General features: G+C 37.4%; 1 protein-coding gene across 1 annotated transcript in view; it reads right to left on the bottom strand.

The window, feature by feature from the left end:
* Positions 1–1,226: 1,226 nt before the first annotated feature.
* Positions 1,227–27,574, bottom strand: part of LATS1 (large tumor suppressor kinase 1) — a 51,719-nt gene continuing 25,371 nt past the window's right edge. The window contains exons 3-8 of the mRNA XM_059177266.1: positions 25,286–25,433; positions 17,031–18,541; positions 14,229–14,811; positions 11,172–11,354; positions 10,861–10,967; positions 1,227–5,103 (exon numbers count right to left, since the gene is read on the bottom strand). Coding sequence (XP_059033249.1) covers positions 4,594–5,103; positions 10,861–10,967; positions 11,172–11,354; positions 14,229–14,811; positions 17,031–18,541; positions 25,286–25,433 — 3,042 coding nt within the window. The 3' untranslated portion in view covers positions 1,227–4,593. The remainder of the gene's footprint in view (positions 5,104–10,860; positions 10,968–11,171; positions 11,355–14,228; positions 14,812–17,030; positions 18,542–25,285; positions 25,434–27,574) is intronic.

Raw genomic sequence — 27,574 nt, 5'->3', positions numbered from 1 at the left:
TAAGCCACCCAGGCGCCTCAGGTAACTATGTTCTACTCCTTTTGTTGACCCACCACCCCTAAGGTGTTTTCCCTAGTTTTCATGGTCAGTATAAAGTCACTACTCTGTCCATGTTCCATCTGGTGGGGAAGAAGGAAAGAGCAAGTGGAGGGCAAGCGACATCAACTTTAAGTGTATATTACATACACTCCTATCCCAAGGGCCAAAACTTAGTCATGTGGCCATGCCTAATTCAAGGGAATATGAGAAACATGGGCTCTAGCAGCACAGTCAAAATCTGGACAGGGATGGGGGCTCTATTCAGAAAAGAATGAGAGAATGGACGCTGGGAACAAGAACAGCCTATGTCATTGGTCAACCACTCTGGGCACTAAGGACTTTCTCACCACAGAACAAATTTAAACCTTCTTCAGGGGTAAACAACTCAAAGTTCCACCCAGATTCTGAATCCAGCAGTATGTTTAGAATCTCTGGATCTTAAGTAGGGAGAAGGAAAGACAAGATATTAGGGATGACAGTAACTGCCTATGTATCAGACATAAATTTGACATCTTTCCTCTACCCTTCACACACATAAGCAGATACATTTTTTGTGTGTTGTGTGTGTTTGGCATAACAAAGTAGAGTCACAAGCATGCCAGATGTGGGCCTACAGTGTAGTATAATGAATCACGGGAATAATGCAACTTGCATCAGCTATACAACAGCCTCACGAAGACCAAATATAATTTTATAGGAAGTGCAAACAAGAGGATAAAGGAGATTAAGAATGATGGTAATGCTTGAAAAAGGAAAAAAAATAAGACAAAACTAAAAATGTGTTCATCCGCGTAAAGTTGATTTAAGATGTAGCATCAGTATATGATAAAGGGTTGTAAATAAAGGAAAACAGATTAGCCAACAACCACCTATTTTAAAATTTTAAAGCAGACTCAAATGATATGAAATGAATCTGATAATTAGAAAGATTTAAATCTCTGCTAATCTAAAGGAAGCCTTTAACATGAAATAGTTACTGTACTTACGTTGGGCAAAATGAAAACATTTTACTGGGTTACACTAACTCTACTCAGTTTGCCTTAACCCTATTATCATTAGTTATATATATTCTCATTCTAAAACATTGAATTTTTAATCATAAATTTTCTAAGAATAAACATTAAAATACACTTTTAAAAATGAAAATCAACATACATTAAGTGCCTTGATAGCTTTCCACACACAACTGAAAGATCTGAATTTTTTTTTATTATTATCCCAGCAAATATGACACTAGAGAAAATGGTTGGGAAAATACAAATAAAGTCATTAAAAACACAGGCTGATTATTCATATCTACTACATTCAGAAGTATGCAAAACAATTTAGTTATATTGCAAAGCTGTAATTCCTTTTCCTAACAAAGCATTATTTTATAAAACTGTAGTGTTGTATTGATTCAATTTTAATACAAAATACTTATATACACAATACAATATAAAAGTAAACTGTGGGATAATGCCTTCCACAAAGGGATATATTAAGGCGCTTTACAAATATACCAATATGTTGACCCAAATTACCTTTTGCTTTAGATTAAAACAAACAGGCTAAATAAATGTTTCACTTTAAATACCAAAGGGATTTTTGTTTATTTTTGCTTATTAAAGAAAAATTTCTAAAGTACCTTAGGTAACAGCAGCAGCAATATCTAAAACTCTTCCCACTGTATTCTCTAATTTCTAACATATTATTAAGTCAGAATAAAACATTTCCACTCACAGTTTTGCACTTTGCAACAGCAGAAGGTAATAACTTTTTTAAAAAGTCAATCTCAAAGTGACTTCTTAGTCATACATTCTATAGTTCCTATTACAAATAAAGTAGAAAAGATACAGCAACAGGGCCTGCCTTGGAATGTCACCAGACAATACATAATAGTATCTACAATTACATAATTATAGAACACATTTCATAAATACTATTGATATACATAAAAAGGGGATAAGTATAAGAAAGACAGCAAGTTTTTTATTAAGTGGGAAAATTATCTGAAAAAGAAAACACGTGTAACCAATGTTTTCATTCTATTTCAATTGAAAGCATATAGGTTTTTTCATGTTGTTCTCATCTTTCTGGTCAGGAAACACCAGATTCTGTGCTAGAAGAACTGGATGTGGTTTGGGAATAAGAGAGCTAATAAGTATATCCAAATTGTTAAAAGTGCAGACAGCAAAGGCTTGTACACTGCTTTACATAAACAGAAAAAGCTTACGTTGTCAAAGAAAATTTTAAAAGAACACAGTAGTGTGTTGTAGTGTGAGCACAGAATTTGTAGTGTCAACACAGATTTTGTGGGGAGGGAAGGAGAGAGAGGAGACAGCACCTTAGTATTCCTATAACATAAAACTAACAGAATTGGTTTTGTACGGCACTGCATCACAATCCAGAAGTAAAAACAACCAAATGGAAATTTCAATAAATCTGAGAAAACCCAAAGAGCCAGAGGGATATCTTAACATTTGAGTACTGAGCTAAAAATTCTTGAACTACTTTTTCTGGCATAGGATTTTATAGCACTAATCAAATGTTCCATGAAGTGGAGACTGCCAAATCATTCTGGTGCCCTTTCTTACAACTCTCTGATTAGAAGTCCTTCAGAAATATTCCTGTAGTAAGCCTGTAACAAGCCAAACATCTATTTCAGTGCTCTCAAGAGTATGTTTAAAATGTCTTCGTGCTGTACCAGCAAGAGAGAGGCATTCCTAAGGGTATCTTATCACATGGTACAGACTTTTTTCCATCACAAATTATCAGTGTTTACACAAGCTGTGTGAATCTGAGTACTAATCAGTAAATTTAGAGCAAAGTTCTTAGTTTAATATATCAGTGTTCTTCTAGGACAGAGGTCCGTAACCAAGTTTATGAAGTTTTCAACATGTCCAGAATTCCTAAGACTGCATGTAGCATTCTATATGTGTGTGTTGATTTGTATTTTTGGGGGAAGAGTCCCCACCTTTCACAAAAACCAAGGAACCCCAAAGACCCATGGTTTACAAGCTGAGCTCTGAGAGGGACACCCAGAGAAACATGGGAAGTTTGAGCTAGTAAGTCTTCATTGCCAGCCCCAATTCAAATAGAACAGCTTTGCCTTTAATTTTACTTACGTATGTGAGACTTCCACTAGCTTTTTTCCATTAGTTTGAAAATCCTAAAATTATGCCTCTTCTTATCCAGAAATATAAAATCTTGATAAAACAATTCCCTATCAGTGGAACTTAAAGAAAAAGAAGTAAAATACAAATTTTACTAACGGCAGAATAGAGCCCTTTTCCCCTTCCTAAAAGAGAAGCTAAATGTATTTTGGTTTGAAACCATAAGAGTTCTTAAAACCTAAGCATTATATATAATAGGCATGCTGAAAAATACATTATTTAACCTTAAATTAAGTTAGGAGGATTTGAATTTTCTATTAAGACTACTATGTAATTTTTTCTAATTACTAAAGGCCACTCAATTAGGATTTAAATAATAATCTTTTCACCAGTTAATCTGCCCATAGGTAAAATATGGTCAAACAGCCAGATTTCCTTTTCCTTAACAGTCCATATATACAGCACTGTTCTGAAAGAGGAAACATATAACATTACTGATGACATAACCAAAACTGTCACTATACAGAAAAAGTACTTTTCTAGTGAGTACCCACAAATAATTTTTCTAATTAAAGTTTCATACGAAACTGAAATTAACCTGCTTAGGATGGTGGAAACTTTAAAAAAAATTGAAGGAAAAATATGAAGGATGCTAGCATTCAGTACTGTAAATTTTGACTTATGGCAACTTTATTCCCTTTTAAAAACTAGAAGCAGCATTAAAAAAATACCAGTATATAAAGAAAAATGGTAGTGCTCTGCTTCTTTTAAAGCCAGTAATTCTTGAGAAATAAATGCTAGAAGAGTAAATATTCCACAGAGGGGGAAAACAAACAAACAAACCAACCAGATAATCTGCATTATTTTTTCTTCTGATGAACATACTTATTTCAACCCTGTATTTCTCAGTTCTAAGATGTAAATTATCAGATTATCATTAGCCTAGGAACACTCTTCACCATAATGGCTTAATTTCTACAGCTTATTTGTACCAAAAACAAGGTTATGGGGGTTAAAAGAAGAACAAAACTCTGTGAATGTGGGATACATTTCATATTTGGTTAAAGCAAGATAAAACTAAAACTGTCTTTCAAAAAAATTTCAAAAACTCTGTTCTTTTTTTTAAATTATTTAGTGTATGTACATATAGATACCAAGCTTCTCCTTTTTAAACAAAGCACTATGTTTTTATTTTAAGTACTTTAAGTACCAAGAACTGACTATAATATTCAGCTCATAATTTACTTTCTTTATTATGATTTTTTCTAAATTACTGATTAAAAAGACTGGAATAAATTAACATTTTAAAAATTTTTTCCATAATTTAGGAACATAAGATATTGTACACAGAGCACTCATACACAGCTCTGTCACATTTGCATAATTTTACTCTCAGAGCCTCAAAAAACTCTGCGTTGGGTCTTTTTGCAAACCCTCATTACAACAATTATCTAGTGTGTTAAACATACACTAGATCACGGTTTTTGATCTCTGAGCCTGTGTGCTGATCATCTTCATCTGACTGTTGCTCTGAGCCTTGTGAATTAATATATTCATATTCAATAGGCTTTGGATAATTATACGGGTAACCATTGTCATCAAAAAACCTCCGAAAGGTAAATTCATAGAAAGCATGTTCAGGGTGCTTTCCATTTTTATACCATCCGTTGAGAGTGTCATTTACATTTTCTTCCTCATTATCATCACTCCATAACTTATCAGGATCAACAGGATCAAAATTTGATGTATCTGTTGGGTGTGTGATTTTAGGAATGTATGAAGCAGACTGCTGTCTCAGGTCACTGGAGAAATCAATTGTTTTAAAAAATGGATGTGCTTTTATTTCATCAGCCCCATTCTTGCCTAAGCGATCTTCTGGTCCTCGGCAAAGTTTAATAATAAGATCAGATGCTTCAGGACTCAGTTTAGCTTGAGGTGGAATATGAAGAGATGTTTGCCAGTTGATAACCTTTAAAGAGGATTTTTAGAAATTAGGAGGGAAGAGATAAATAAGAAAAACAAAAATTTCTTCCAAGTTGTATACCAAAAAGTTTTACCAGACTATTTGCATTTTTAAAAATAAATCGTATTGTATTTCACCTTCCTTACCTTTAATCATGAATGAATCAATCAGTGGTGGGAAATAACCTTTCTTCCCATTCTCTCCTCTCGACGCAATTTATACTCACATTATAAGACTCATCACTGTAAGTTTATTTATTTATTTATTTATTTTTTCATCACTGTAAGTTTAACTCCGCTGTAAAGCTCTTCTACTTATGGCAAAAATGATTATTTCTACTCTGCCTCCCATTCTATGTTACTGGTATCATAGTATTTCTACTACTTTGTGATACGTATTTATGACTGTGTCCTTCTACCAGAGTTAAAGTTCCGTAAGGCTATAGACCATGTTTTGTCTTTGTATTTCTCAGTGCTTGGCAAGTTGCCTGGCACATAATTTATAGATGTTCAATAAATATTTATTCTGGGGATGCCTGGGTGGCTCAGATGGTTGCCTTCAGCTCAGGTCATGATCCTGGAATCCTAGGATTGAGCTTCACATCAGGCTCCCTGCTGAGCAGGGAGCCTGCTTCTCCCTTTCCCTCTGCCTATCCCCCTGCTTGTGCTCTCTCTGCCTCTCTAAGTGAATAAATAAAATCTTGTTTAAAAAGATTTTATTTATTTGAGAGAGAGAGAGAGAGCATAAGAGGAGAGAGGTCAGCAGGAGAGCCTGATGTGGGACTTGATCCCAGGACTCCAGGATCATGACCTGAGCCGAAGGCAGTTGCTTAACCAACTGAGCCACCCAGGTGTCCGAATAAATAAAATCTTTAAAAAGAATGTTCTGGCTTTGAATAAAACAGAATGAGGGAGAGCGGGAGGGAGGAAGGAAAGAAAGAGAAGAAAGAGTAAGAGAAAGAAGGTAGTAGGTAATGAAGAAGTATTTGTTACTATTGAGTTTTGAAAATTCTTTTTATAGTCTAGAGAAAAGCCCTTTGTGGGAAATGTGATCTGCAAATACGTTCTCCCAAGCTGTAGCTTATCCTCATTGTCTTGATTGTGTTTTGTTTAGTTTTTAAAGACTTTATTTATTTATTTATTTGAGAAAGGGCACACATGACCATGCACATGCATGCCTGGCAGGGGAGGTGGGCGGGAAGAGGAGAGAAAAGGGGAAAGAATTTCCATCAGATTCTGTGCTGAGATTGGAGCCTGATACCAAGCTTGATCCTGAGGATCATGACCTGAGCTGAAACCAAGAATCAGACGCTCAACTAACTGAGCTACCTAGGCACCCTTGACTGTGTGTTCTGTATACTACAAGTTTTATTAAAGTTTTGATGAATTCCAATTTCTCAACTTTTTCTTGTATGGATCATGAATTTGGTGTCATTTCTTTTCTTTTCTCTCTCTTTTTTTTTTTGACGGACGGAGATCATAAGCAGGCAGAGAGGCAGGTAGAGAGAGAGGAGGAAGCAGGCTCCCCACTGTGCAGAGAGCCTGATGCAGGGCTCGATCCCAGGACCCTGAGACCATGACCTGAGCCGAAGGCAGAGGCTTTAACCCACTGAGCCACACAGGTGCCCCTTGGTGTCATTTCTAAGTATTCTTTTCCTAACCCTAGGCCATAAAGATTTTCACCTATGTTTTCTTCTAAAATATTATAGCTTTACATTTGATCTCTAGATCAATGATCCATTTTGAGTTAATCTTTGTGTAAGGATGAAGTTTACATTGAGTTTCAGTACTCTGTATATGGCTGACCAATTTTTATTGTATCATTTATTGAAATACTATTCCTTCTCCACCTGCACCTTTGTCAAAAATCAAATGGTCATATTTGGGCGATTCTATTTCTCCATTCTCTATCCTATTCCATGGATCTATATTTGTGTCCTTCTGCCAATATTACCCTGTCTGGATTACTGTAACCTCACAGTAAGGTTTTTTTTTTTTAAGATTTTATTTATTTATTCAACAGACAGAGATCACAAGTAAGCAGAGAGGCAGGCAGAGCGGGGGGGGGGGAAGCAGGCTCCCCACTGTGCAGAGAGCCCAAAGCAGGGCTCGAGCCCAGGACCCTGAGACCATGACCTGAGCTGAAGGCAGAGGCTTTAAGCCACTCAGCCACCCAGGCGCCCCTGTAACCTCACAGTAAGTCTTAAAATCAAGTAGTTGATTCTTCTTTCTTCTTATTTTCTATTTAAATAAATATTAAATAATAATATGACATAAATATTAATATTACATAATAAATATTTATTTTTAAGTAGGTTCCATGTCCAGTGTGGAACCCAATTTGGGGGCTTGAACTCACAACCTTGAGATCAAGACCTGAGCTGAGATCAAGAGTCAGACGCTTAACTGAGTCATCGAGGCAGCCCCTTTGTTCTTCTTCTTAAAATCAGTTTTCATTATTCTAATTCCTTTGTCCACCATATAAATTTTAAAACTGGCTCATCTATATCTACAAAAATTAGAAGAGAATTAAATCTATAGATGATTTATTTTGGAGATAAGTGATAGCTTTACTATGTTGTCCTTCAATCTATCAACATGGCACATGTCTGTATTTATGAAGATCTTTCTTGATTTTCTTTCATCAGAGTTTGTAGCTTTCAGCATACAAATCTTACTCATGTTTTATTAAATTTATACCTACATATTTCAATTTGGGGCATTTTCTATAAATGTTACAGCTTTTAAATTTCAGTTTCTAGTCATGTATTGCTTGAATATAGAAATATAATAGATTTGTATGTATTATACCCTTATATCCTACAACCCTGCTAAATTCACTTAGTAGTTCTATGGGTTTTTTTTCATAAATTCCCTAGGATTTTCTTTTTCTTTCTTTTTTTGTTTTTTAAAGATTTTATTTATTTATTTTGACAGAGAGAGCACAAGCCCCAAGGATATCTGTTCTTACCAGTCTTATTAAGCATAGTTCTGGAAGTCTTAGCCAGTGTAATATAGCAACAAAAGAATTAAAAGGCGTACAGATTAGATTATACAGAAAGAAAAACTTCCCCTATTCAGAGATGACAACATCATTTTCTATGTAGAAAATCCCAGGGAGGGGTGTCTGGGTGGCTCAGTGGATTAAAGCCTCTGCCTTCAGCTCAAGTAATGATCTCAGGGTCCTGGGATCAAGCCCCGCATCAGGCTCTCTGCTCGGAAGGGAGCCTGCTTCCTACGGCCCACCCCCCCCGCCTGTCTCTCTGCCTACTTGTGATCTCTGTCTGTGAAATAAATAAATAAATAGAATCTTTAAAAAATAAAAAAAGTCCAAGGGAGGGGGCATCTGGGTGGCTCAGTTGGCTAAGCATCTGCCTTCAGCTCAGGGCATGATTCAAGGGTCTTGAGACTGAGCCTGTATCAAACTCCCTGCTCTGCAGCGAGTCTGCTTCTCCCTCTCCCTGCTGCTCCCCCTGCTTGTGCTTGCTCTCACTCTAATAAGTGGGTAAAATCTTAAAACAAAACCAAAAAAACCACAGCTATCCTTTCCTTGTTCTTTTATTTTTTTTAAGTTTTTAATTTATTTATTTTAGAGAGAGAGGAGGAGTGCAGGGGTAGGGGGAGACAGAATCTGAAGCAGACACCATGCTGAGCATGAAGCCCAATGTGGGGCTTGATCCCAGGGCCTGATATCATGATCTGAGCCGAAACCAAAAATCAGATGCTTAACTGACGGTGCCACCCAAATGCCCCATCCTTGTTCTTGATTTTAAGGAGAAAGCATTCAATTTTTATAGACACACACACACATTTTTATATATGTATATATATGCATATATATGTGTAAATATATGTGTATATATATGCATTATATATATATATTAAAAAGAAGGTAAAATGAAGACACTTTCAGACAAACTAATCTGAACTAAACTTGAGGGAATGCATTACTGAGAGGCCTATACTAAACGAAATCTAGGAGTGTCTGGTGGCTCAGTTGGTTAGGCTACCAACTCTTGATTTCGACTCAGGTCATGATCTCAGGGTCTTGGGACTGAGCCCTGTGCTGGGCTCCAGGCTCAGCACCGAAGTCTGCTTGGGATTCTCTCTGCAACTCCACCCCCACCCCTTGCCCCCAGTTCATACTCTCTCTCTAAAATAAACAGGGGCACCTGGGTGGCTCAACTGATTGGGCATATGTCTTTGGCTCAGGTCATGATTCCAGGGTCCTGGGATTGAGCCATACATCAGGCTTCCCTGCTCAACAGGGAGTCTGCTTCTCCCTGTTCCTCTTCCCAACCGCCACTCATGCTCTCTAATTAATAAAATCCTAAAAAACAAAACAAAACAAAACAAAAAAAAAACTTTAAATAAAAGAAAAAATCTCGGGGCGCCTGGGTGGCTCAGTGGTTTGGGCTGCTGCCTTCGGCTCTCGGGTCATGATCTCAGGGTCCTGGGATGGAGCCCCGCATCGGGCTCTCTGCTCCGCAGGAAGCCTGCTTCCCTCTTTCTCTCTCTCTCTCTCTGCCTGCCTCTCTACCTACTTGTGATCTCTGTCTGTCAAATAAATAAATAAAATCTTTAAAAATAACAAAAAAGAAAAAGAAAAAATCTAAAGCAAGTTATTTTTATTTTATCTCATCTTATTTATTTTTACGTAGGCTTCACACCCAGCCTGAGCCCAATGTGGGCTCAAACCACAACCCTGAGATTGAGACCTGAGCTGATACCAAGAGCTGGACACTTAACCAATAGATACTCAGTGCCCCCAGAAGTTTTAAATATAGTATATTAAATGCAATGAAAGAAGTAGTTACAACTTAGGGGGAAGCATCTTAGAAGACATAACTTCAAGATACTCAAAGAATGGGGGGTGCCTGGGTGGCTCAGTGGGTTAAGCCTCTGCCTTTGGCTCAGGTCATGATCCTGGGGTCCTGGGATTGAGCCCCGCATTGGGCTCTCTGCTTAGCAGGGAGCCTGCTTCCCTTCCTCTCTCTCTGCCTGCCTCTCTGACTACTTGTGATCTCTGTCAAATAAATAAATAAAAATCTTTATTTAAAAAAAAAAAAAAAGATACTCAAAGAATGGTTAAGAATGAGTTCGTTTAGGAATTAACTAGGTTTAAAGTGGGAACGTTGTGGAAGATGGGAAAGAAAGGAAGAGGACATTCCAGACAGAGGGAATGGTATGGACAAAGGAAAAGAGGGCAAATCTGGATTTTGATCCATGGACATGGGAACCACTGAAGGATTTATAATGGGTTGTTTATAATCCAAATTGAGGACAACTTCTTATTGAAGTGCCAGAGGTAATTTCAAGTGAAGATACATACTTTGTTTGTAGTTTGGGGGTAGAATGTCCATGAAAGGAAACAAAGCCAGGAGCCAGAAGGTGACAAAAAATAATTTAGAATAAATTTGCAAACAGTACTAAAGACTTCCAGGAGAAGCAGTGAGGGGGAATATAACAACATGAAAACAGTGGGATGATGCAGATTAGAGTTCACCTGTGGAATTTTTTCGTGGCTTCCTATAACCTTACACGTTCATTTTTTTTTAAACAACTCTACCCCAATGGGGGCTTGAACTCACAAACTCATGACCCCAAGTTCAAGAGTCACATCCTCTATCAACCCAGCCAGCCAGCAGCCCCCTTACAAGCTCATTCTTAAATTCCAGATTAAGATGTTCTAAGTAGAGGACTGCTAAAGGTCTGGGATATAGGGACTTTGTGACAATTCTTTGGTACAGATTCTATATCTTACCTTCATTTGTGTTTCTAATGGTGTTTGTGCCAAGAAAGGAGGCTGTCCCACCAACATTTCAAAAAGAATTACACCAACACTCCACCAGTCACATAACTGTGTATAGCCTAAAATAAGATACCAAAGTTATAGTCATTCATAAACCTCCTAAAAAATGCTCAGAATACAATCAAAATTAATAGTAAATCACCAACTTATGATGTAGAAATTAATATTTTTATTATAAACCTGAAAAATAAGCCACATGCTAATTATTTTAAGATTCAGCTGGTCTAAAGGGCTACTGAGATATTATGAAACTAATGTTTTACCAGTTCGTAACAACACTTCAGGTGCAATGTAATTGGGAGTCCCAACCAATGAATGTGCAAGACATCGCTGGTGCTGGCGTGCCGCTCGCCGCTCTAGTGGCTTCAATCTATCTCCACATCGACAGTTAGAGGGGTCACCCCATTCGTTACTGAAATCCATACTATCCTGCCGTGGATGGTCACCTGTGTAGTAAATAGGTAAGTAAATAAAAACAAGAGTATAGCAAAACAAGAACAAGAGTGTACGAAAAGCCTGTTTAATCTTTTAACATTATGGCTTAGAGTTAACGACACTCTTTTCTTGCAACAAACTAAGACACAATGTATGCCATATCACTGATGATATTTATTACTGACTAGAGCCTGTGCTCTAAAATAGCAACAGGACAGGTTTTAAGCTAAGAAAAATTAGCATAAGATTCAGTAATTTACTCAATGTTAAATGATGATAATGAAAATCATGAGTAGGCAGGAGCAGGAATCTGTTATTCAGATTGCTCCCCACTACTAACTTGAACAAAGTCTCAAACAAATTATATGAGTGTTTCATTCACTTAACAAATGATAATGATAAATAAGAAAGACCGGGTTCTTCTCTCAGGTAGCTTCTTTGCATGGGACAAACACAACAGATACATATATAAGAAACAGAGTGATGCATCCCATTCGGAGAATCAAGATGGAATGATATGACACATGTACCAGGGTGGCTCAGGAAGACTGAGATGACATTTGTAAAAAAACAAAAAAGACTCAACCATTTGAAAACCAGGACAAGGTATTCTACACAGAAACAGTAACAGAGAAAAAACCAGTACAATTAGTAAAGGACAGAACGGTAGACAACGGAGTAGAAGCCAGTGTACCTGGGTTTTACGAGCAAAAGAAATTATTTGCCTTTTACTCCAAATACAGTGGAAAGATATTGGGAGTTTGAAGGAAGAGAATGACAAGATCTGATTTATGTTTTAAAAAGGACACTAACAACTGTGTAGAGAATAGAGTATAGGAAGGACAAGTATAAAGAAACCAATTCAGAGGCTATTGCAGTTAAGCTTGGACTACGATGGTAACAGTGGAGATAGAGAAAAGTGAATAGATCAAGGTATTTTTAGAGGTGGAATAAGCAGGATATATTGATGGATTGGATATAAAGCGTGTGGAAGAAAAAGAATCAAGGACAACTAAGTGGGTGGTGGTAATACAATTTACTAAAATGGGTAAAACTGGAGAGGGAGAAATCAAGAGTTATTTACTGGTAATGTTAAGTTTGAAAGGCCTATTAGAAATACACACGCGGTGCCTAAGTGGCTCAGCTGAGTATCTGATTCTTGGTTCAGGCTTAGGTCATGATCTCAGGGTCCTGGGATCACACCCTGCATTGAGCTCCCTGCTTAGCACGGCGTCTGCTGGAGCTTCTCTCCCTGTACCCCTCCCCACACTTGTGCACTCCTTCTCTAAAATAAATAAATAAATCTTACACACATGAACGAAAGGAAGAGGCTATTTCTATTTATTTATTATTATTATTATTAAAGATTTTGTTTATTTGACAGAGATCACAAGCAGGCAGAGAGAGGAGGAAGCAGGCTCTCCGCTGAGCTGAGAGCCCAATGCGGGGCTCAATCCCAGGACCCTGCGGTCATGACCTGAGCCGAAGGCAGAGGCCTTAACCCACTGAGCCACCCAGGCACCCCGGGAGAGGCTATTTCTAAAGAGAAATCTGGAAGTCACTGATATGAGATGGCATTTAAAGCCATGACTTGATGAAATTACCTAGAAAAATATATCTGAAATTACCCTAACTGTAACAATCATCGGGGATGTTTGATTAAAATACAATTTCTTGGGGCACCTGGCTGGCTCAGTTGGTAGACCATACAACTCAGGGTTGTGAGTTTAAGCCCCATGTGGGGCGTGGAGCCTACTTAAAAAAAATAAAAAGCAAACTTTAAAAAAAAATGTATTATTTCTCCTCTCCAGTGAGTATTTTCAATCAGAAGACTAGAATAGAGCCTAAGAATCATATTTTTAAGAAAAACTCCAAGTAATTCAGGTGAATCTGGGGAGACAGGTTCAGGTGTCTCAGTTCTATCCATTTAATGTCAATTTACTGTGTTCACTTAAGCACAGAGGGCAAGACTTACCTCAGAAGATTGCTGTGACCCTGAAGTTAGAATGTATGCAAACAACCTAGTCATGGTAAGATTCAAGAGTCGTTAGCTCGACTTAAACTTCCATTAGTGCTTTGAAGGGATCTTGGTGAGGCATTGTGGTGTAAAAGAAATAACATGGGCCCTGTAATCAGACAAACCTGGGTTCAAAGCCTAGCCCTTACTACTTCTTTTCTGTCTGACCTTGGGCAAGTTACTTAATCTAAATAAGCCTCAGTTTCTTTATCCTGTGTCACAGTGATATTGTGTATATAAAGTGTTTAAATAAGTTGTGTGACAGTTGTATAATGGAATCCTAAATAATAGTGAAAACAGAAGTTATATGCAGTAACACAGATCAACCTCAAACATATAAAGGAAGTGAACACAGAAGAATACATACAGAATGATTACATGTAAATAAAGGTGCAAGAGTAGACAAAATGAAATAACAGTGTTTAGGGTTACAGACATATGTGGAAAAAGTATAGAGAAAAGGAAAGAACTGATTACAGAGTTCTGAAATACTGGTTACCCCTGTGGAGGAGAAAAGGGGAAGTGATCGTTTATGGGCTTCAAAAATACTGATAACCTGGTTTCTAAGCTGAATGGCAGGTATGGGGCTTTATTTCAAAATTATTTTTAAAACGTTATTTGTTTGGCATATTTCAAATTAACAAAATATAGAGATTAACTCAAAAATATTAATGGTATTTAGAAATAACTGACTCTAACATATTCTTTCATTTTATAAGTCTAGGTGTCTAAAGGATTCACTCACATTTATCCAACAGACAAGACCTGAAACCAGGACTTCTGGCTTTTACCCAGTGATAATACCATCTTATATCTTATTGCATTAATAAATCATATTAGCATATACAAATTTTATGATTTTACTCACCACTCTGATAGTACTTAGAATCATGTGTCCATCTGAAGCCAGTGCAGAGGCCGAAGTCCGTCAATTTAATATGACCATCACGATCAATCAAAATATTATCAGGTTTAATATCTCTATGAATAAAACCCATTTTATGAACACTTTCGACTGCACAGGTAAGCTCTGCTATGTAGAATCGTGCCAGATTTTCTGGAAAGATGCCCATTCTAATTAATAGGCTCATCATATCACCCCCAGGAATATAGTCCATTACAAAATATAAATTGTCCTTATCTTGGAATGAGTAATACAGACGAACTACCCATTCATTGTCAGCTTCAGCCAGGATATCCCGCTCAGCTTTAACATGAGCAACTTGATTTCGAAGCAGAACGTCTTTCTTTCGGAGAGTTTTTGTTGCATACAAAGCCTTAGTATCTACTTTTCTTGCTAGACAGACTTCACCAAATGCTCCTATTCCTAGTGTCTTTATCTTCACAAACATAGACTTGTCCATTTTAGCTCTCTTTAGACGGATGTAATTAGACTCTTTTTGGCAAAGCATCTTTCTCATTTGATCCTGTGCATCTTGAGATAATCCAACCTAGGTAAATAAACTAAAGGTTAAATGAGGAATTACCTTCTACACCAAACAGTACAAAATAGTTTGGAAAAAATTCAGGCATATAAGGTTAAATGCATAATAATTTTTAATAAAGCATGTTAGGAATCTAGAATATACTTCAAGGAAAATTAATTATCAAAAGTGCAGCTTAAGGGACAGTTAACAGGATATACAAAGGTGAGTATATATGCAGATTCTGCTGTGGAGAGCAAGAAATGATACCAACGATCAGCTTTCCAACTGCTTTCTAATGCAGCCCCCAAAAAGTTCCCAATGTGCAATAACCAAACATCTGTTAACATGCATCCTCATCTATCTCTCCATGCATATTCATCCCAAATTATGTGATTAGACTGCCTTCATTTTATGCTTCTCTTGTAAATGCCTAGGATTAGTGTTCCTATTTTACTTTTCATGGAAAAAAAAAAACCAACCTCTTTTCGTCCAGATTCATTCGTTCTAAAAAAAATTGATGTATTAAGAACAAAAGAATGTCTTCTTTAACCTAACCACTCATTAATAGTCCATCTTTTTTTTTCTTTAAAAGATTTTAAAAGAGAGAGAGACAGCGAGAGAGGGAATATAAGCAGCGAGGAGTGGGGGAGGGAGAAGCAGGCTTCCCTCTGGGCAGGGAGCCCGATGTGGGGCACGATCCCAGGACTCTAATCATGACCTGAGCTGAAGGCAGACACTTAACAACTGAGCCACCCAGGTGTCCCAATAGTCCATCTTTCCTTTCATCTTTCTTATATTTTTCTCAGGCATTAGAATGAGAGCAGGACTCACAGCCACCACTAATACAAAATGCAAAGACCTTCTCCTACCTTATTTAAACAGGACAACTTGTTTGATTAAGAGGTATCTTTTCAGGCACTTTGGAACATTTCAAAGAATAGTCAATGTGACTTATGAAGATACCAGATTAAATGCAGATTAAAAACAAAAGCCAACTTATGTAGACATGGACTACCTGTATTTAGAAGGAAGTTTATTTTTGTCTAGTTCAATAAAGAATTAAAGGGTTTAAAAAGAAAAGGAATTAAAGAAGTAGAGTCTATTCTAGAAATGCAAGCCTAATTAGAATATAGCAACCTCATGCTTCTGTTAGGATGCGCATTTGCATGCAAAATTTTTTTTAAAAGGGTGGCATGCCAGACTTAAAACTGTTTCTCTTAAAATCTTACTTGCCTACACAGTAATGGAGGCTACAGAAGTCAGCAAAGCTTCCAACACCATAAAAGTTTAAATCAGCTATTAGTGAAAGTAAAGAGGAAAAAGGAAAAATAAACTAAGAAAATACATACAGACAGACTTTAGTAAGAAATCCTAAGAGCTAAAATATGGATAAGTCATACAAATTATCATGGTATTTCTCATCTAAGAAAGCTCAATTTATAACAGGAATAACATAACTATAAAATTAGATTAAGTAAAATTATCTTAAAAAAATAGCTCTCAAGTTATGTGAGTAAGTTTCATCACAAATTTAAGCCTCCCAGACTCTGAATGATAGATATATGACTGCGAATCAACCTCTGAACTGTAAACATGTGACAAATATATTAACAATAATAGTACCACCATAATATCTAGTGAAGATATGTATTTATATGAGAATCACAACACAGATTCATCTAAAACGAGTGAGCACTAATTCTTGTCTCCTTTTAGTAGTTTAAAAATTTCAGCATATTTTCCAGAACATTATAAAAATGAAATTAGAAGAGGAAACAACTGAAGGGACAGGTCTTTGACACTTTCTAATGGGACCAACCAGATGAATAATCCCAATGAATAAGGCCCAAAAACTACTATAAGTAAAAACAAATGTTTCATAAGTATAGCTAGCAGGAGATGGGACCCAGATATTTCTAGCCTATTTTAAAATGTTGAAAGACAATGTGTAAAACCTAGAAAATAACCCTTGCTCCTATTTCCACATAAAGGGATTATGTACATCTAAATAGCACACTATAAATTATATTTTTCTTAATTTATTACAACTTTATTCCAGGAAATTGAGTAAATCTTGAAATACTAAAATAAAATGGTCTAATCAAAAGTACTTTAAATTACTGACTTGTAAGCAATGATAATATATTAGCTATAGAAGGAAAGAAAAATATTGGACCGATATTTTAAAATAAACAAGCGAATACATGATCAAGCATAGAAATGGGCATTTTAAAAGGTTTTACCCGCATCATTTCATTCTCTAATTGTTTTTTACGATGTAGACGTTGCTGATGAGATTTGAGTACATTTTCTACATGTTGCTCCATAAAAAATTTAAATGCCTGAGGAGAGTAACTCTGAATACGAGATTCCCTTCGCTCTTCATCTTTCTTGTTTTTCCTAACGGTGATAGGTGAAGTCGTAATCTGCTTTTTTTCCTTATCCCCACTATCAACATTTTCATAGCTTTTTTCACTCTCATCTTCCTTGGGCACACTCGCCTGATCCTCTTTGCTAGATTTACCGACTGATTCGTATGAAGGAACAGATGGGTTCTGGTGCAGCAGATGTTTTGGATAAGGTGGAGGTGGACCTTGATAGTTTGGAGCTTCAGCAACTGGAGGCATAACAGTCATATTTGAAGTGGTACTCTCAGAAAAAGGACTGGGTTGAACTGTTTGAACTGGCTGTGGTATCCAAGAAGGGTGTGTAGGTGCTAATGCAGTCTGCAGCTCTGGTTTTAATACGCGTATACTTTTCACAGGCTGTTGAATAGGAGCAGGTGTAATAGCAGTGACTGTTGTAGCTGAAGGCTGAGAATTAGCAGCATGACTTGCTCTACTTCCTAATGGATTATTAAAGGAATTTGACCTCACTGGTATGTTAGGTTGCCAAGTGGGGATTTCATGCCCACTGCTTGGGGATGACTGGGCTGGAGCAGAAGACGACTGAGGCCAAGTTGTTTGCAGTCCAGGTGCATTCATGTTATAAAGTTCCATGTTATGACTATTTCTGTTTGGCACCATCATAGATTGGGGAAGATTTCCATTTGTATATGATGAAGGAGCAGTAGATGCCCCTGTTTGTAAAGCAGAAGAGCTTTGTCCATTAGCTGGGGTCAGAGGATACGGAGGTGGTGGCTGCCGATTCACAGTGCCAGGAGGGACATTTTGGTGTATCATAAAATCAGTCTGACCACTACCATTCTGAATTCCAGGTCTTCCTGGTGGGAAGTTAAATTTGTTGGAACTCTGCATGATGATTGGTTGTCTGCCAACAGGGACAGAACTAATGCCTCTCTGTCCCTGATTAGGAGGATTCATTGGGGTTGTGTTCAGAGGTGGGGGAGGATAGCCTTCCTGCCAGGCTCCAGGTGGAACAGGAGAGATTCTGGAGATTACATATTCCATGTTCCCAGAATAGCGCTTTGTTTGAGAGTTTGGTTCCCATGATGGGGGAGGTGGAGTTGTACCTCTTGGAGGAGGAGTCTGGCCCCTAGGAGGTGGTGGAGGAGTGACACTCCTTACTTGAGGAGGTGGTGGGGGATTCACTCTCTGTCCATTGCTAGGGTGAGCTTGAGCAAAAGCTGTTATACCAGAGCCTGACAAAGGTCTTCCTACATCTGTCTGCGAGTTGGGACTTTCAGAACGATAGGCCACGCTTTCTCCGAGTGGTGGGCCATGTCTCTGAGGAACTAAGGATTCTTTGGAACCTTTCCAGCTCTGTTTGCGGTTAACTGATTGCTGTACACTCCCTATGGTCATAAAACAGAGAGAAAAAAAAAATGTTTTAACCTCTTATTTTTGAAAAAATTTAGCTTGGAATTCTGACATAGCTATATGGTAATTCTCTTTTGAGAATTATAAAAGTCAAATTTCAGTTAAGCAGTTTTATGTTACCTTTCAAATTTTTACTTAACTAGATAATACATTCTCATAGCTCAGAATCCAAGAAGTACAAAAGTATATCCATCTCTGTCCCTTGGCCAACCAACTTTCTTCCCTGAAGGCAACCAATGCCATTATAAAATATTTGGGGGATATGCAAGTAAATAAACTACTTCCTATGTATACTGCTGTGACTGGCTCTTATTAAAATATTGAAGATTCTGTCAGTCTGTAAAGTGTTTTCTTACTTTTAAAAAGTTTACCACAGGTTTTCACTGGATGGAGGTACCCCAATTTTTTTTTTAAAGATTTTATTTATTTATCAGACACAGATCACAAATAGGCAGAGAGGCAGGCAGAGGGGGGTGGGGGAAGCAGGCTCCCTGCCAAGCAGAGTCCAATGCGGGGCTCAATCCCAGGACCCCGGGATCATGACCTGAGCCGAAGGCAGAGGCCTCAACCAACTGAGCCACCCAGGCACCCCGAGGTAACCAAATTTAATTTTTTTTTTTTTAGGTAGGTTTCACACCCAGCATGGAGCTCAACGTGGAACCTTAACTGACTGAGCCACTCAGAGCTACTCTGAAGCCTGGATGTACCCAAATTTAATCAGTTTCCCTACTGAAGAATAGTAAGGATGTTTGTAGTCTTTCGCTGTACAAAAAAAAAAAGAAAGAAAGAAAGAAAGAAAGAAAGGCAGTGACAAATTCTGTACATATACCATTTTTAAAAATATTTTTTTGAACAGAGATTTTATTTGAGAGAGAGCAAGCATGAGCAGGGGAAGGATCAGAGGGAGAGGGAGAAGCAGACTCCCTACTGAGGGGGGAGCCAAATATGGGGCTCAATCCCAGGACCCTGAGATCATGACCTGAGCTGAAGGCAGATGCTTAACTGACTAAGCCATCCAGGAGCCCCGAGATATCATTTCATATATAAGTAGATAAATTATCAGAAGTGGCATTAATGAGCCAAAGGGTGTGTCCATTTGTAATTTTAATAGATAAAACTACTTTTAAATATATTTCAAGGATACCAGGAGATAATTAGCTGAAAGAAAGTCTAGAATTTATAGTTTCTCTTTACTGGAATTTCCAAATAAATGAAACAGGCAAGAAAATAAATGGTAACTCCTTCCCCAAACTGAAGTATTTAAAATAGTCTGACTACTTGGAAAAAGATCTTTAACACATTCAAAAACACATAAAACACATTTGTATAACATGCAATACATATAAATAATACATTCCAAATAGTGAATATATAATAAAGATTTATAGATCTAAATACATAAAACATAAAACACTTAGCAACATTCAAAACAAAACACATATGAGGAAAAACTGGTAAATGTTCAGAATGTACAGTTTAACACTCTGTTTCAACCAGGCCGGGCTGCATGCTGGGCCTATGACTAAGGAAAAGCCATCACTCCAGGCAACCTAGGCAAGTCCTCTGGCCACCAAGCTCTCTTTCACCTTCTTCAGATGGTCAGCTGAGGCTAAATACATGTATTTACTCATTCAGCTTTTACCAGTTAAAGTCTCCGTCAGCCTAGAGCTTACTGCCTTCTCGGTTCTGTACCTCTGATAGAGCTCTCCATGTTCTCCCTCTTCCTAAACCCTCCCACTATTGCCCCCTCTCCAAAATAATTAATTAAAAAATAAACTGGGATAAATGTGGGATTCTATCTCTTATTATTCCTCCATACTCTTTTTAAAAAGCCAGCTTTTTGGAAGTTCATTCTATCCAAGAGGCCACATTCATTCCTCTCACTTAATGAACTCTTATTTGCTCATCCTCATTCACCCATAGTTTTGACATTCAGTCTACCCTAAGCCTTGCTAACTTCTGTAACTTCAACGTCCACATGGACAAACCACCCATTACCCTCATCTCTCAGTTTCTTGACCTCCTTCCTTCAACCTCCAATCATTCCTAAAATCACATTTCTAATTTTGATATTACCCACATATGTTTTTTCAAAATAATTTCTTTAAGGCTTCTGCACTTAGACCACAACTCTCCCTCTCCCTTTCACGTTTAACTACCACTACAAGTATTTTTCAACTTCGCCAAGACCTTCATATCCCTACTTCATTAGTCCTCCACTTTCTTTCTTTCTTTCTTTCTTTTTTTTTTTAAATAAAGATTTTACTTGTTTATTTGACAGACAGAGATCACAAATAGGCAGAGAGGCAGGTGGGGGTGGAAGGGGGAGCGAAGCAGGCTCCCTGCCAAGCAGAGAGCCTGATGTAGGGCTTGATCCCAGAACCTTGGGATCATGACCTGAGCTGAAGGCAGAGACTTTAACCCACTGAGCCACCCAGGTGCCCCAAGTCCTCCACTTTCTTTATGCAACACTTCAGCTAATTTAAATCCATGGTCCACTACTTCTTCTTCCCTTCTGTATTCCTTTTCTCCTCCCCTCATTTCTATTCATTCCTTAATTTTTTATTGAGTATCTAGGCAATCCAAGTACAGATGAACAAATATCCATGGCCCGATGGGACCTCCATTCTTGGGGGAGAAGACTGCCAATAAACAAGTAAATAAAGAAACAAGGTGGGGTGCCTGGGTGGCTCAGTGGGTTAAGACTCTGCCTTAAGCTCAGGTCATGATCTCAGGGTCCTGGGATCCAGCCCTGCATGGGGCTCTCTGCTCAGCAGGGAGCCTGCTCCCCCCCCCCACCCACCGTCTCTCTCTGCCTACTTGCCTACTTGTGATCTCTGTCAAATAAATAAATAAAATCTTAAAAAAAAAAAAGGAAACAAGGTAACAGCTGGGTATGATAAATTCCTATGAAGGAACCACAAATGGTATCAAAATGGTAGAAAGTAACAGGAAGATAGAAGGCACGAGATTCAGTGTCAGAAAAGGCTCCACCAAGGAGATGACGTATGATCTAAGACCAGCCAAAGGTCCCGAGATGGAAACTTGCTATTTTCCAAGAACAAAAAGAAATGCAGTATGGCTGGAGAACAGTAAATAAGGGGAAGTGGGATACTGGAGGAAGTCTGACAGCAGCAAAGTCATCAAGAGGAGCCTGGAAGGAATGAAAAGCCACAAACAGCACAGCAGGTATATGCCCTGATCAAGGATTTAAATCACCCTTTCAGCAGTATTCTGTCCCCCACCTTACCTAATTTATTTTGTACTTGTTTAGTAGAACTCTAGTCACAGATGATTCTAGCTTTTTTCTTCATGCCTGCTGGAAAAGGTGATGCAGAGTGCAGATTGATTCCACCATAAATTCAATGATCAGCATCATCAAATGGCTTTAGCACTGCCAGGAAATCATACTGGTTCTTTTCGTCTCTACTACAACTCTCTCTAGTCCTGGATCTCCTCAAATTGCCTGTCCCATTCCTCACACACCACTCTTAGCGGGTGACGTGATTTTCCACTTTGGAGAAAACTGAAAGCATCAGAAAGAACTCCCTTATCTTGTTTGTTCCTGTTAGAGCAAAATAGTTGATTCCTTTTCCTCTATAAGTCTAATAATCTCTCATCCTACCCTTTGGATCCTTTCTTATCATGGTTTCTCAGGAACCTTACTTGATCCTTTTCTCTTGAGTATTTAATTTCTTTCTTTTACCTGGAGCTCTGCTATTATCTTTTAAGCATGCTTAAGTCTTTACTATTAAAACAAACAAACCAGCCTCTCCCTCCATTTTCATATGGAGCACTACCTTAAAATGTTGTTACTAGTCCACTGTAAGTATGGAACTGGACAACAAAAACTTAGAAACTTACATAAATCTAACAGTAAAATTTTAGGTCTGTTAAATAAGTAACAAAATATCTGTACTTATATATGTCATTTTAAATTTAAATTTTAATTTTAAATCTAAATTTAAATTAAATTTTGGAGTAATTCATCATTTTATAAGACTAAACCAAATATTTAGTCCTGATGTGGGACTCCCTAAATGACCTGATTTAAACCTTAACTGCCTTCTTAAAGACCCTGTCTACAAATACAGCCAAATTCTGAGGTTTTAGGAATTAGGACTTCCTGAATTTGGTGGGACACAATTCAGCCCATAACACACGTGGTAACTTGTTTCTGTTCAGTCATGGGAGCATAATTCAAATTAGAGTGGGCTGAGGAATAAATGGATGTGAGGTAAAGAATTCATGTATAAACAACACTTTGAGAAGTTTTTCTATGAGGGTACACTGACAACATTAGCAAGAATATGCTTCTTATATGCTGAAGATCTTTTATTTTTTTAAAGTTCCAACTCATTACAGATTAGTAATTTTATAACATACACACCTTGGCTTTCAAGACACTGTTCTTTTATTTCCTTCTTCTTCAGCTAATTCTTCTATCTTTGCAGGCTTATCCTCTCCTGCCAGCTACTAAGTAATAGGCTTGGTTCTAGGCCATCTTGTCATTCTGGTCTATATTATCTCTTTCAATGACCTATTTCATACACAAGGGTAATTGTATATATATCCAGCTCCCTACCTGACATTTTCATTTGGATAACTCAATGAACCTAACTCAATCTGATGTCAAAAACGAGACTTATGATCTTTTCCCACCAAATCCCATTCCCTCTTAGCATTCATTTTTATAATATGGGGGATCACCACACTGCATCTATATTTCTGCACCAGAAGCCTAAGAGTCATTCCTCTCCATTATCACCCCTTGTATGTTATCACCACATCCTTGACTATACCCCTCTCATCTCTCTTAATTCACTCACTTTACTCCACTGCCCTCCTCCAGTCTAAATAACCTTCATTTCCTGGGAACTACTGTATCTCTTATCCAGTCTATCCCGATACCCAACGCCCAATCCGTTTTTTTTTTTTTTTTTTAAGATTTTATTTATTTATTTGACAGACAGAGATCACAAGTAGGCAGAGAGGCAGGCAGAGAGGAGGAAGCAGGCTCCCTGCTGAGCAGAGAGCCCGAGAAGAGGGACTTGATCCCAGCTGAAGGCAGCGGCCCAACCCACTGAGCCACCCAGGCGCCACCACCCCCCAAACCATTCTTATCCACTGCAGCCATCTTTTTGAAACACAAATCTAATCATATCATTACCCTGCTTGAAGTTTCTATAACTTCCTGCTGCTCTTAGGATAAGATCAACAGACAGTCCTACACAGTCAGGCCCTATGTATTTCTCCAGTCCTGTTGCATACTCTTGTTTTCAGTGTCCCAGCCACTTTCAGTTCTTCTAGTATAGAAACAGAACTTGCCAAACAGGCCATGCATAGGGACACCCTTCCTCACTAAACCCTTCCCATTAACTTTAGTCTTTCTTCAGCTATCAGCTCTACTATCAGTTTCATAGGAAGGTCTGATCTCCTTGATTAGGTCAAAAAACCCTATATGATAGGGAGTCCTAGTACTCTATAACTCACTCCACTTTATTCACATGTATGTAGCTGTAATCCTACAGGTATTCATTTGTGAGAGGGTTTGATCTCCCTTATGAGAATGTCAGCTCTACAAAATGGCAAAAATTTTATACCCAATGCTGAGCAAAGGGCCTAAAACAGTAGTGGACAATAAATTTTTGCTGAATGAAAAGAAGAATGAATACATAAGGCCTCTTTAATCAATAAAAAAGGATGAACACAAGATTAACAAAGAATAAAAAGCCAACTTAAAAATAACCAATAAATAATAAGTAAAAATAATTGATAACCCAAATATTTACTACCAATGATCAAAGAAATATGTATAAAATGAGAGAGTATTTCCACAGCCATTAAATATACAAAAATCATAATACCTAGGATTTACAATTTGAAGGCATTCATTTATTCAACTGATTAGTAGGAGAATATAAGTTGGAAATACCTTTTTAGAAAGCAATATCTAAGAAAAACCTTAAATTTCTTAAAGACTTTGAAAATGAAAATTTCCTTTACAAAATCATCAGGAATGTATAAAGATTTAGGTACAAAAGGATTTACTATAGTGCTGTCTACAACAGCAAAAAAGGGAACAAGGCAAGTACCAAAAAATGAGAGACTGGTCACATAAAGTATGTGATAAATCTAACTAAATGTAGTTACTAAAATTATTTTGTAGACCCTTTAATAATAAGGAAAGGTATGCACAATATATTAAGTGAATCAAGTAGGTTTTAGTATGACTCCATTTTTTGCTTAAATAGTAGGAATCAAAATATACACATGTAAACCCACTCAGGTTTTCCACTGGAAAAAAGACTGAGGAAAAAAACACACCAAAATCTTATAGGTATTAATAGTGGTATCTTCATTTTTCTTACTTACTTTCTAAATATTCTGTGATGAACATCTTTCACTCTTAAAATAAAACAAGATTATAAAAACAAAAAAAAAATAGTTTGAATATGATATCTGTGGTAAAAAAGAAATATTTCAGCTTCAGTATAACCAATCAAGAAGTTTTCAACCTCAGTCGCTGCTTATCAGAATTACTTATGAAACTTTAAGGGCCTCATCCTCAAATTCATTTAGTATAACACTATCATGCTATTACCCTGATGAGACTATAACTTACTGTGATGCTTTTAGCATTTCTAAGACTAAAGAATTGACATACATAAATATTTTAAAACAATAACAAATGAGAAAAAAAATGTTTGATTAATCACCTGGTTTCAAACTGGCATTGATAGGTCTGGCAGCTGCTGCGGCCATCTGTTCCCGGCGAGGATCTTGGTAACTCATTTTACTAATGAATTCAATTGCTGCCTCTATACTTCTGTTATTAGTTTTCTGAAGAGCTTGTATAACCATATCCTGTTAAGAAGTTTAAAAAAAAGAAATAAAGTTTAAATCTTATAATTAATTAGGATAGAAAGAGCACTATTAGCTTCACTAGAGAACTTCATAAGGGCCCCAAACCACAACATTAAGTTCCTGTTTGTAAAACTACTATAAACATCCATATAATCTCAAGCCGAAAAAGAAAGCAAATCCTCAAATTCTTCAAAACATTCTTTAATACTTTCACCTTTATGTAACATATCACTTTTTTTTTTTTAAAGATTTTATTTATTTGACAGAGAGAGAAATCACAAGTAGGAGGCAGGTAGAGAGAGTGGGGGGTAAGCAGGATCCCTGCTGAGCAAAAAGCCAGATGCGGGATCGATACCAGGACTCTAGAGATCATGACCTGAGGCAAGGGCAGAGACTATCAGATTGTTAAAAAGGTATCAGTCAAAAATACTGGAAGCCACTCTTTTGTATCATTAAAACATTTTAAAAACACCTTTGTCACTGTGTTTACTTGTAAAAGAGCTATGTAATTCTGATTTCTAGCCTCTCAGAGCTTACATTTTCAGAGAAACTTATTTTCAAGGACATAAATCTAAGTCAAATGGTATAAGAATAACACTATATAATGATTATGTGATGAAGACTTGAGGATGTGATGTGGCATGATGGAAAAGCAGAGTCTGGCATCAAACAGAAGTGACTTTGAGTTCTATTACTATGCTTTTGTTTTTTTATGCTTAGAAGCAAAAATACACTCCAGTAACTGCAGATTTATTTATATGCCCCCCCCCCTTACGAAATGTGTAAACTCTAGCAGAGTATTTAGTATTTTATTTATTTATTTTTATTAACATATAATGTATCATTTGCTTCAGGGGTACAGGTCTGTGAATCATCAGTCTTACAAAATTCACACCACTCACCATAGTACATACCCTCCCAATGTCCATTATCCAACCACCCCACCCCTCCTACCTGCTCCTGTCTAGCAACCCTCAGTTTGTTTCTTGAGATTAAGAGTCTCTTATGGTTTGTCTCCCTCCCTGGTCCCATTTTGTTTCATTTTAGATTATTTAATATTTTAAAGCTCAATTTCTTCATCTGCAGTAGATTCACAGAATTGATATGAGGCCTCAATAAGAAAACATGTAAAACACATAAGCAGTGTCTGGAGATTAGAAGTGGGTTGTCCTCCTGCTCTACTCCTTGCCCTTTTAATGTAAACATAAATCATAAAAACATACAGAACACATATGGATAGGCTTTTTTCAAAAGAGAAGCACCTATTTACTTGCCTAGAGGAGCTGGTATTGAAAGGAAACAATATTTTAAAATGGAAATGGAATAGTACGACCAGTGGATGAACAGGCTACTGACAGATGATCTTCCTATTGAAATGACTAGGGTGAGACCAACCCAAAAAAAAAGGTTGTGGCAGGGGCACCTGGGTGGCTCAGTTGGTTGAGCTCTTGCCTCTGGCTCAGGTCAAGATCCCAGGGTCCTGGGATCCAGCCCTGTGTTGGCAGGTTCCTTCAGCGAGGAATCTTTCTTCCTCTACTTCTCCCTTTGTCCCTCCCCTCTGCTTGTGCTCTCTCTCTCGCTCTCTCAAATAAATAAATAAAATCTTAAAAAAAAAAAAAAAGTAAAGGTTGTGGCAGAGACATGTTGCCTATTCAAGATCCATTCTCCCTTTCCTAGAAAAAGTTACCATTTTGTTTACAGAATTCTTCCTTATAGCTACAGTGGCCACATGACAATTCTGACAAGGAAACAAAAGCAAGGGTTTCTGGGAAAATGCTGCTATCTCTGCTTTAGGTATGGGTACTTCATGTAACCTGTTTCCCAGATGATAGATCTGACATCTGTGCTACAGCATGATGCCACAAAGAAGAAACATTCAAGAAATTCATAAGAGTCTTAGGTTCTAACATCTTTAAGAGAGTGGACCAATGCTAGCAAAAAAACTAAGTCACTACTTTCTTTAAAGCATCATTCTTTGGATTTTTGCTAACAGCAAACACACTCAATCCTTAACAGAGACAAAAGGACAGTGTGATTACATTTTATGCCAACCAGATTTCTGCAAGTTTGCAGTGAGATACAAAAGAATTAGTAAGTCTCACTTTATGTGCAAATTTAAAATAATTCTTATCACTCCAAAT

This window comes from Mustela lutreola, chromosome 6, assembly GCF_030435805.1.
Source record: "Mustela lutreola isolate mMusLut2 chromosome 6, mMusLut2.pri, whole genome shotgun sequence".
In the NCBI taxonomy this organism is placed as follows: Eukaryota; Metazoa; Chordata; class Mammalia; order Carnivora; family Mustelidae; genus Mustela; species Mustela lutreola.
This window is presented reverse-complemented; position numbering and strand designations above follow the sequence as displayed.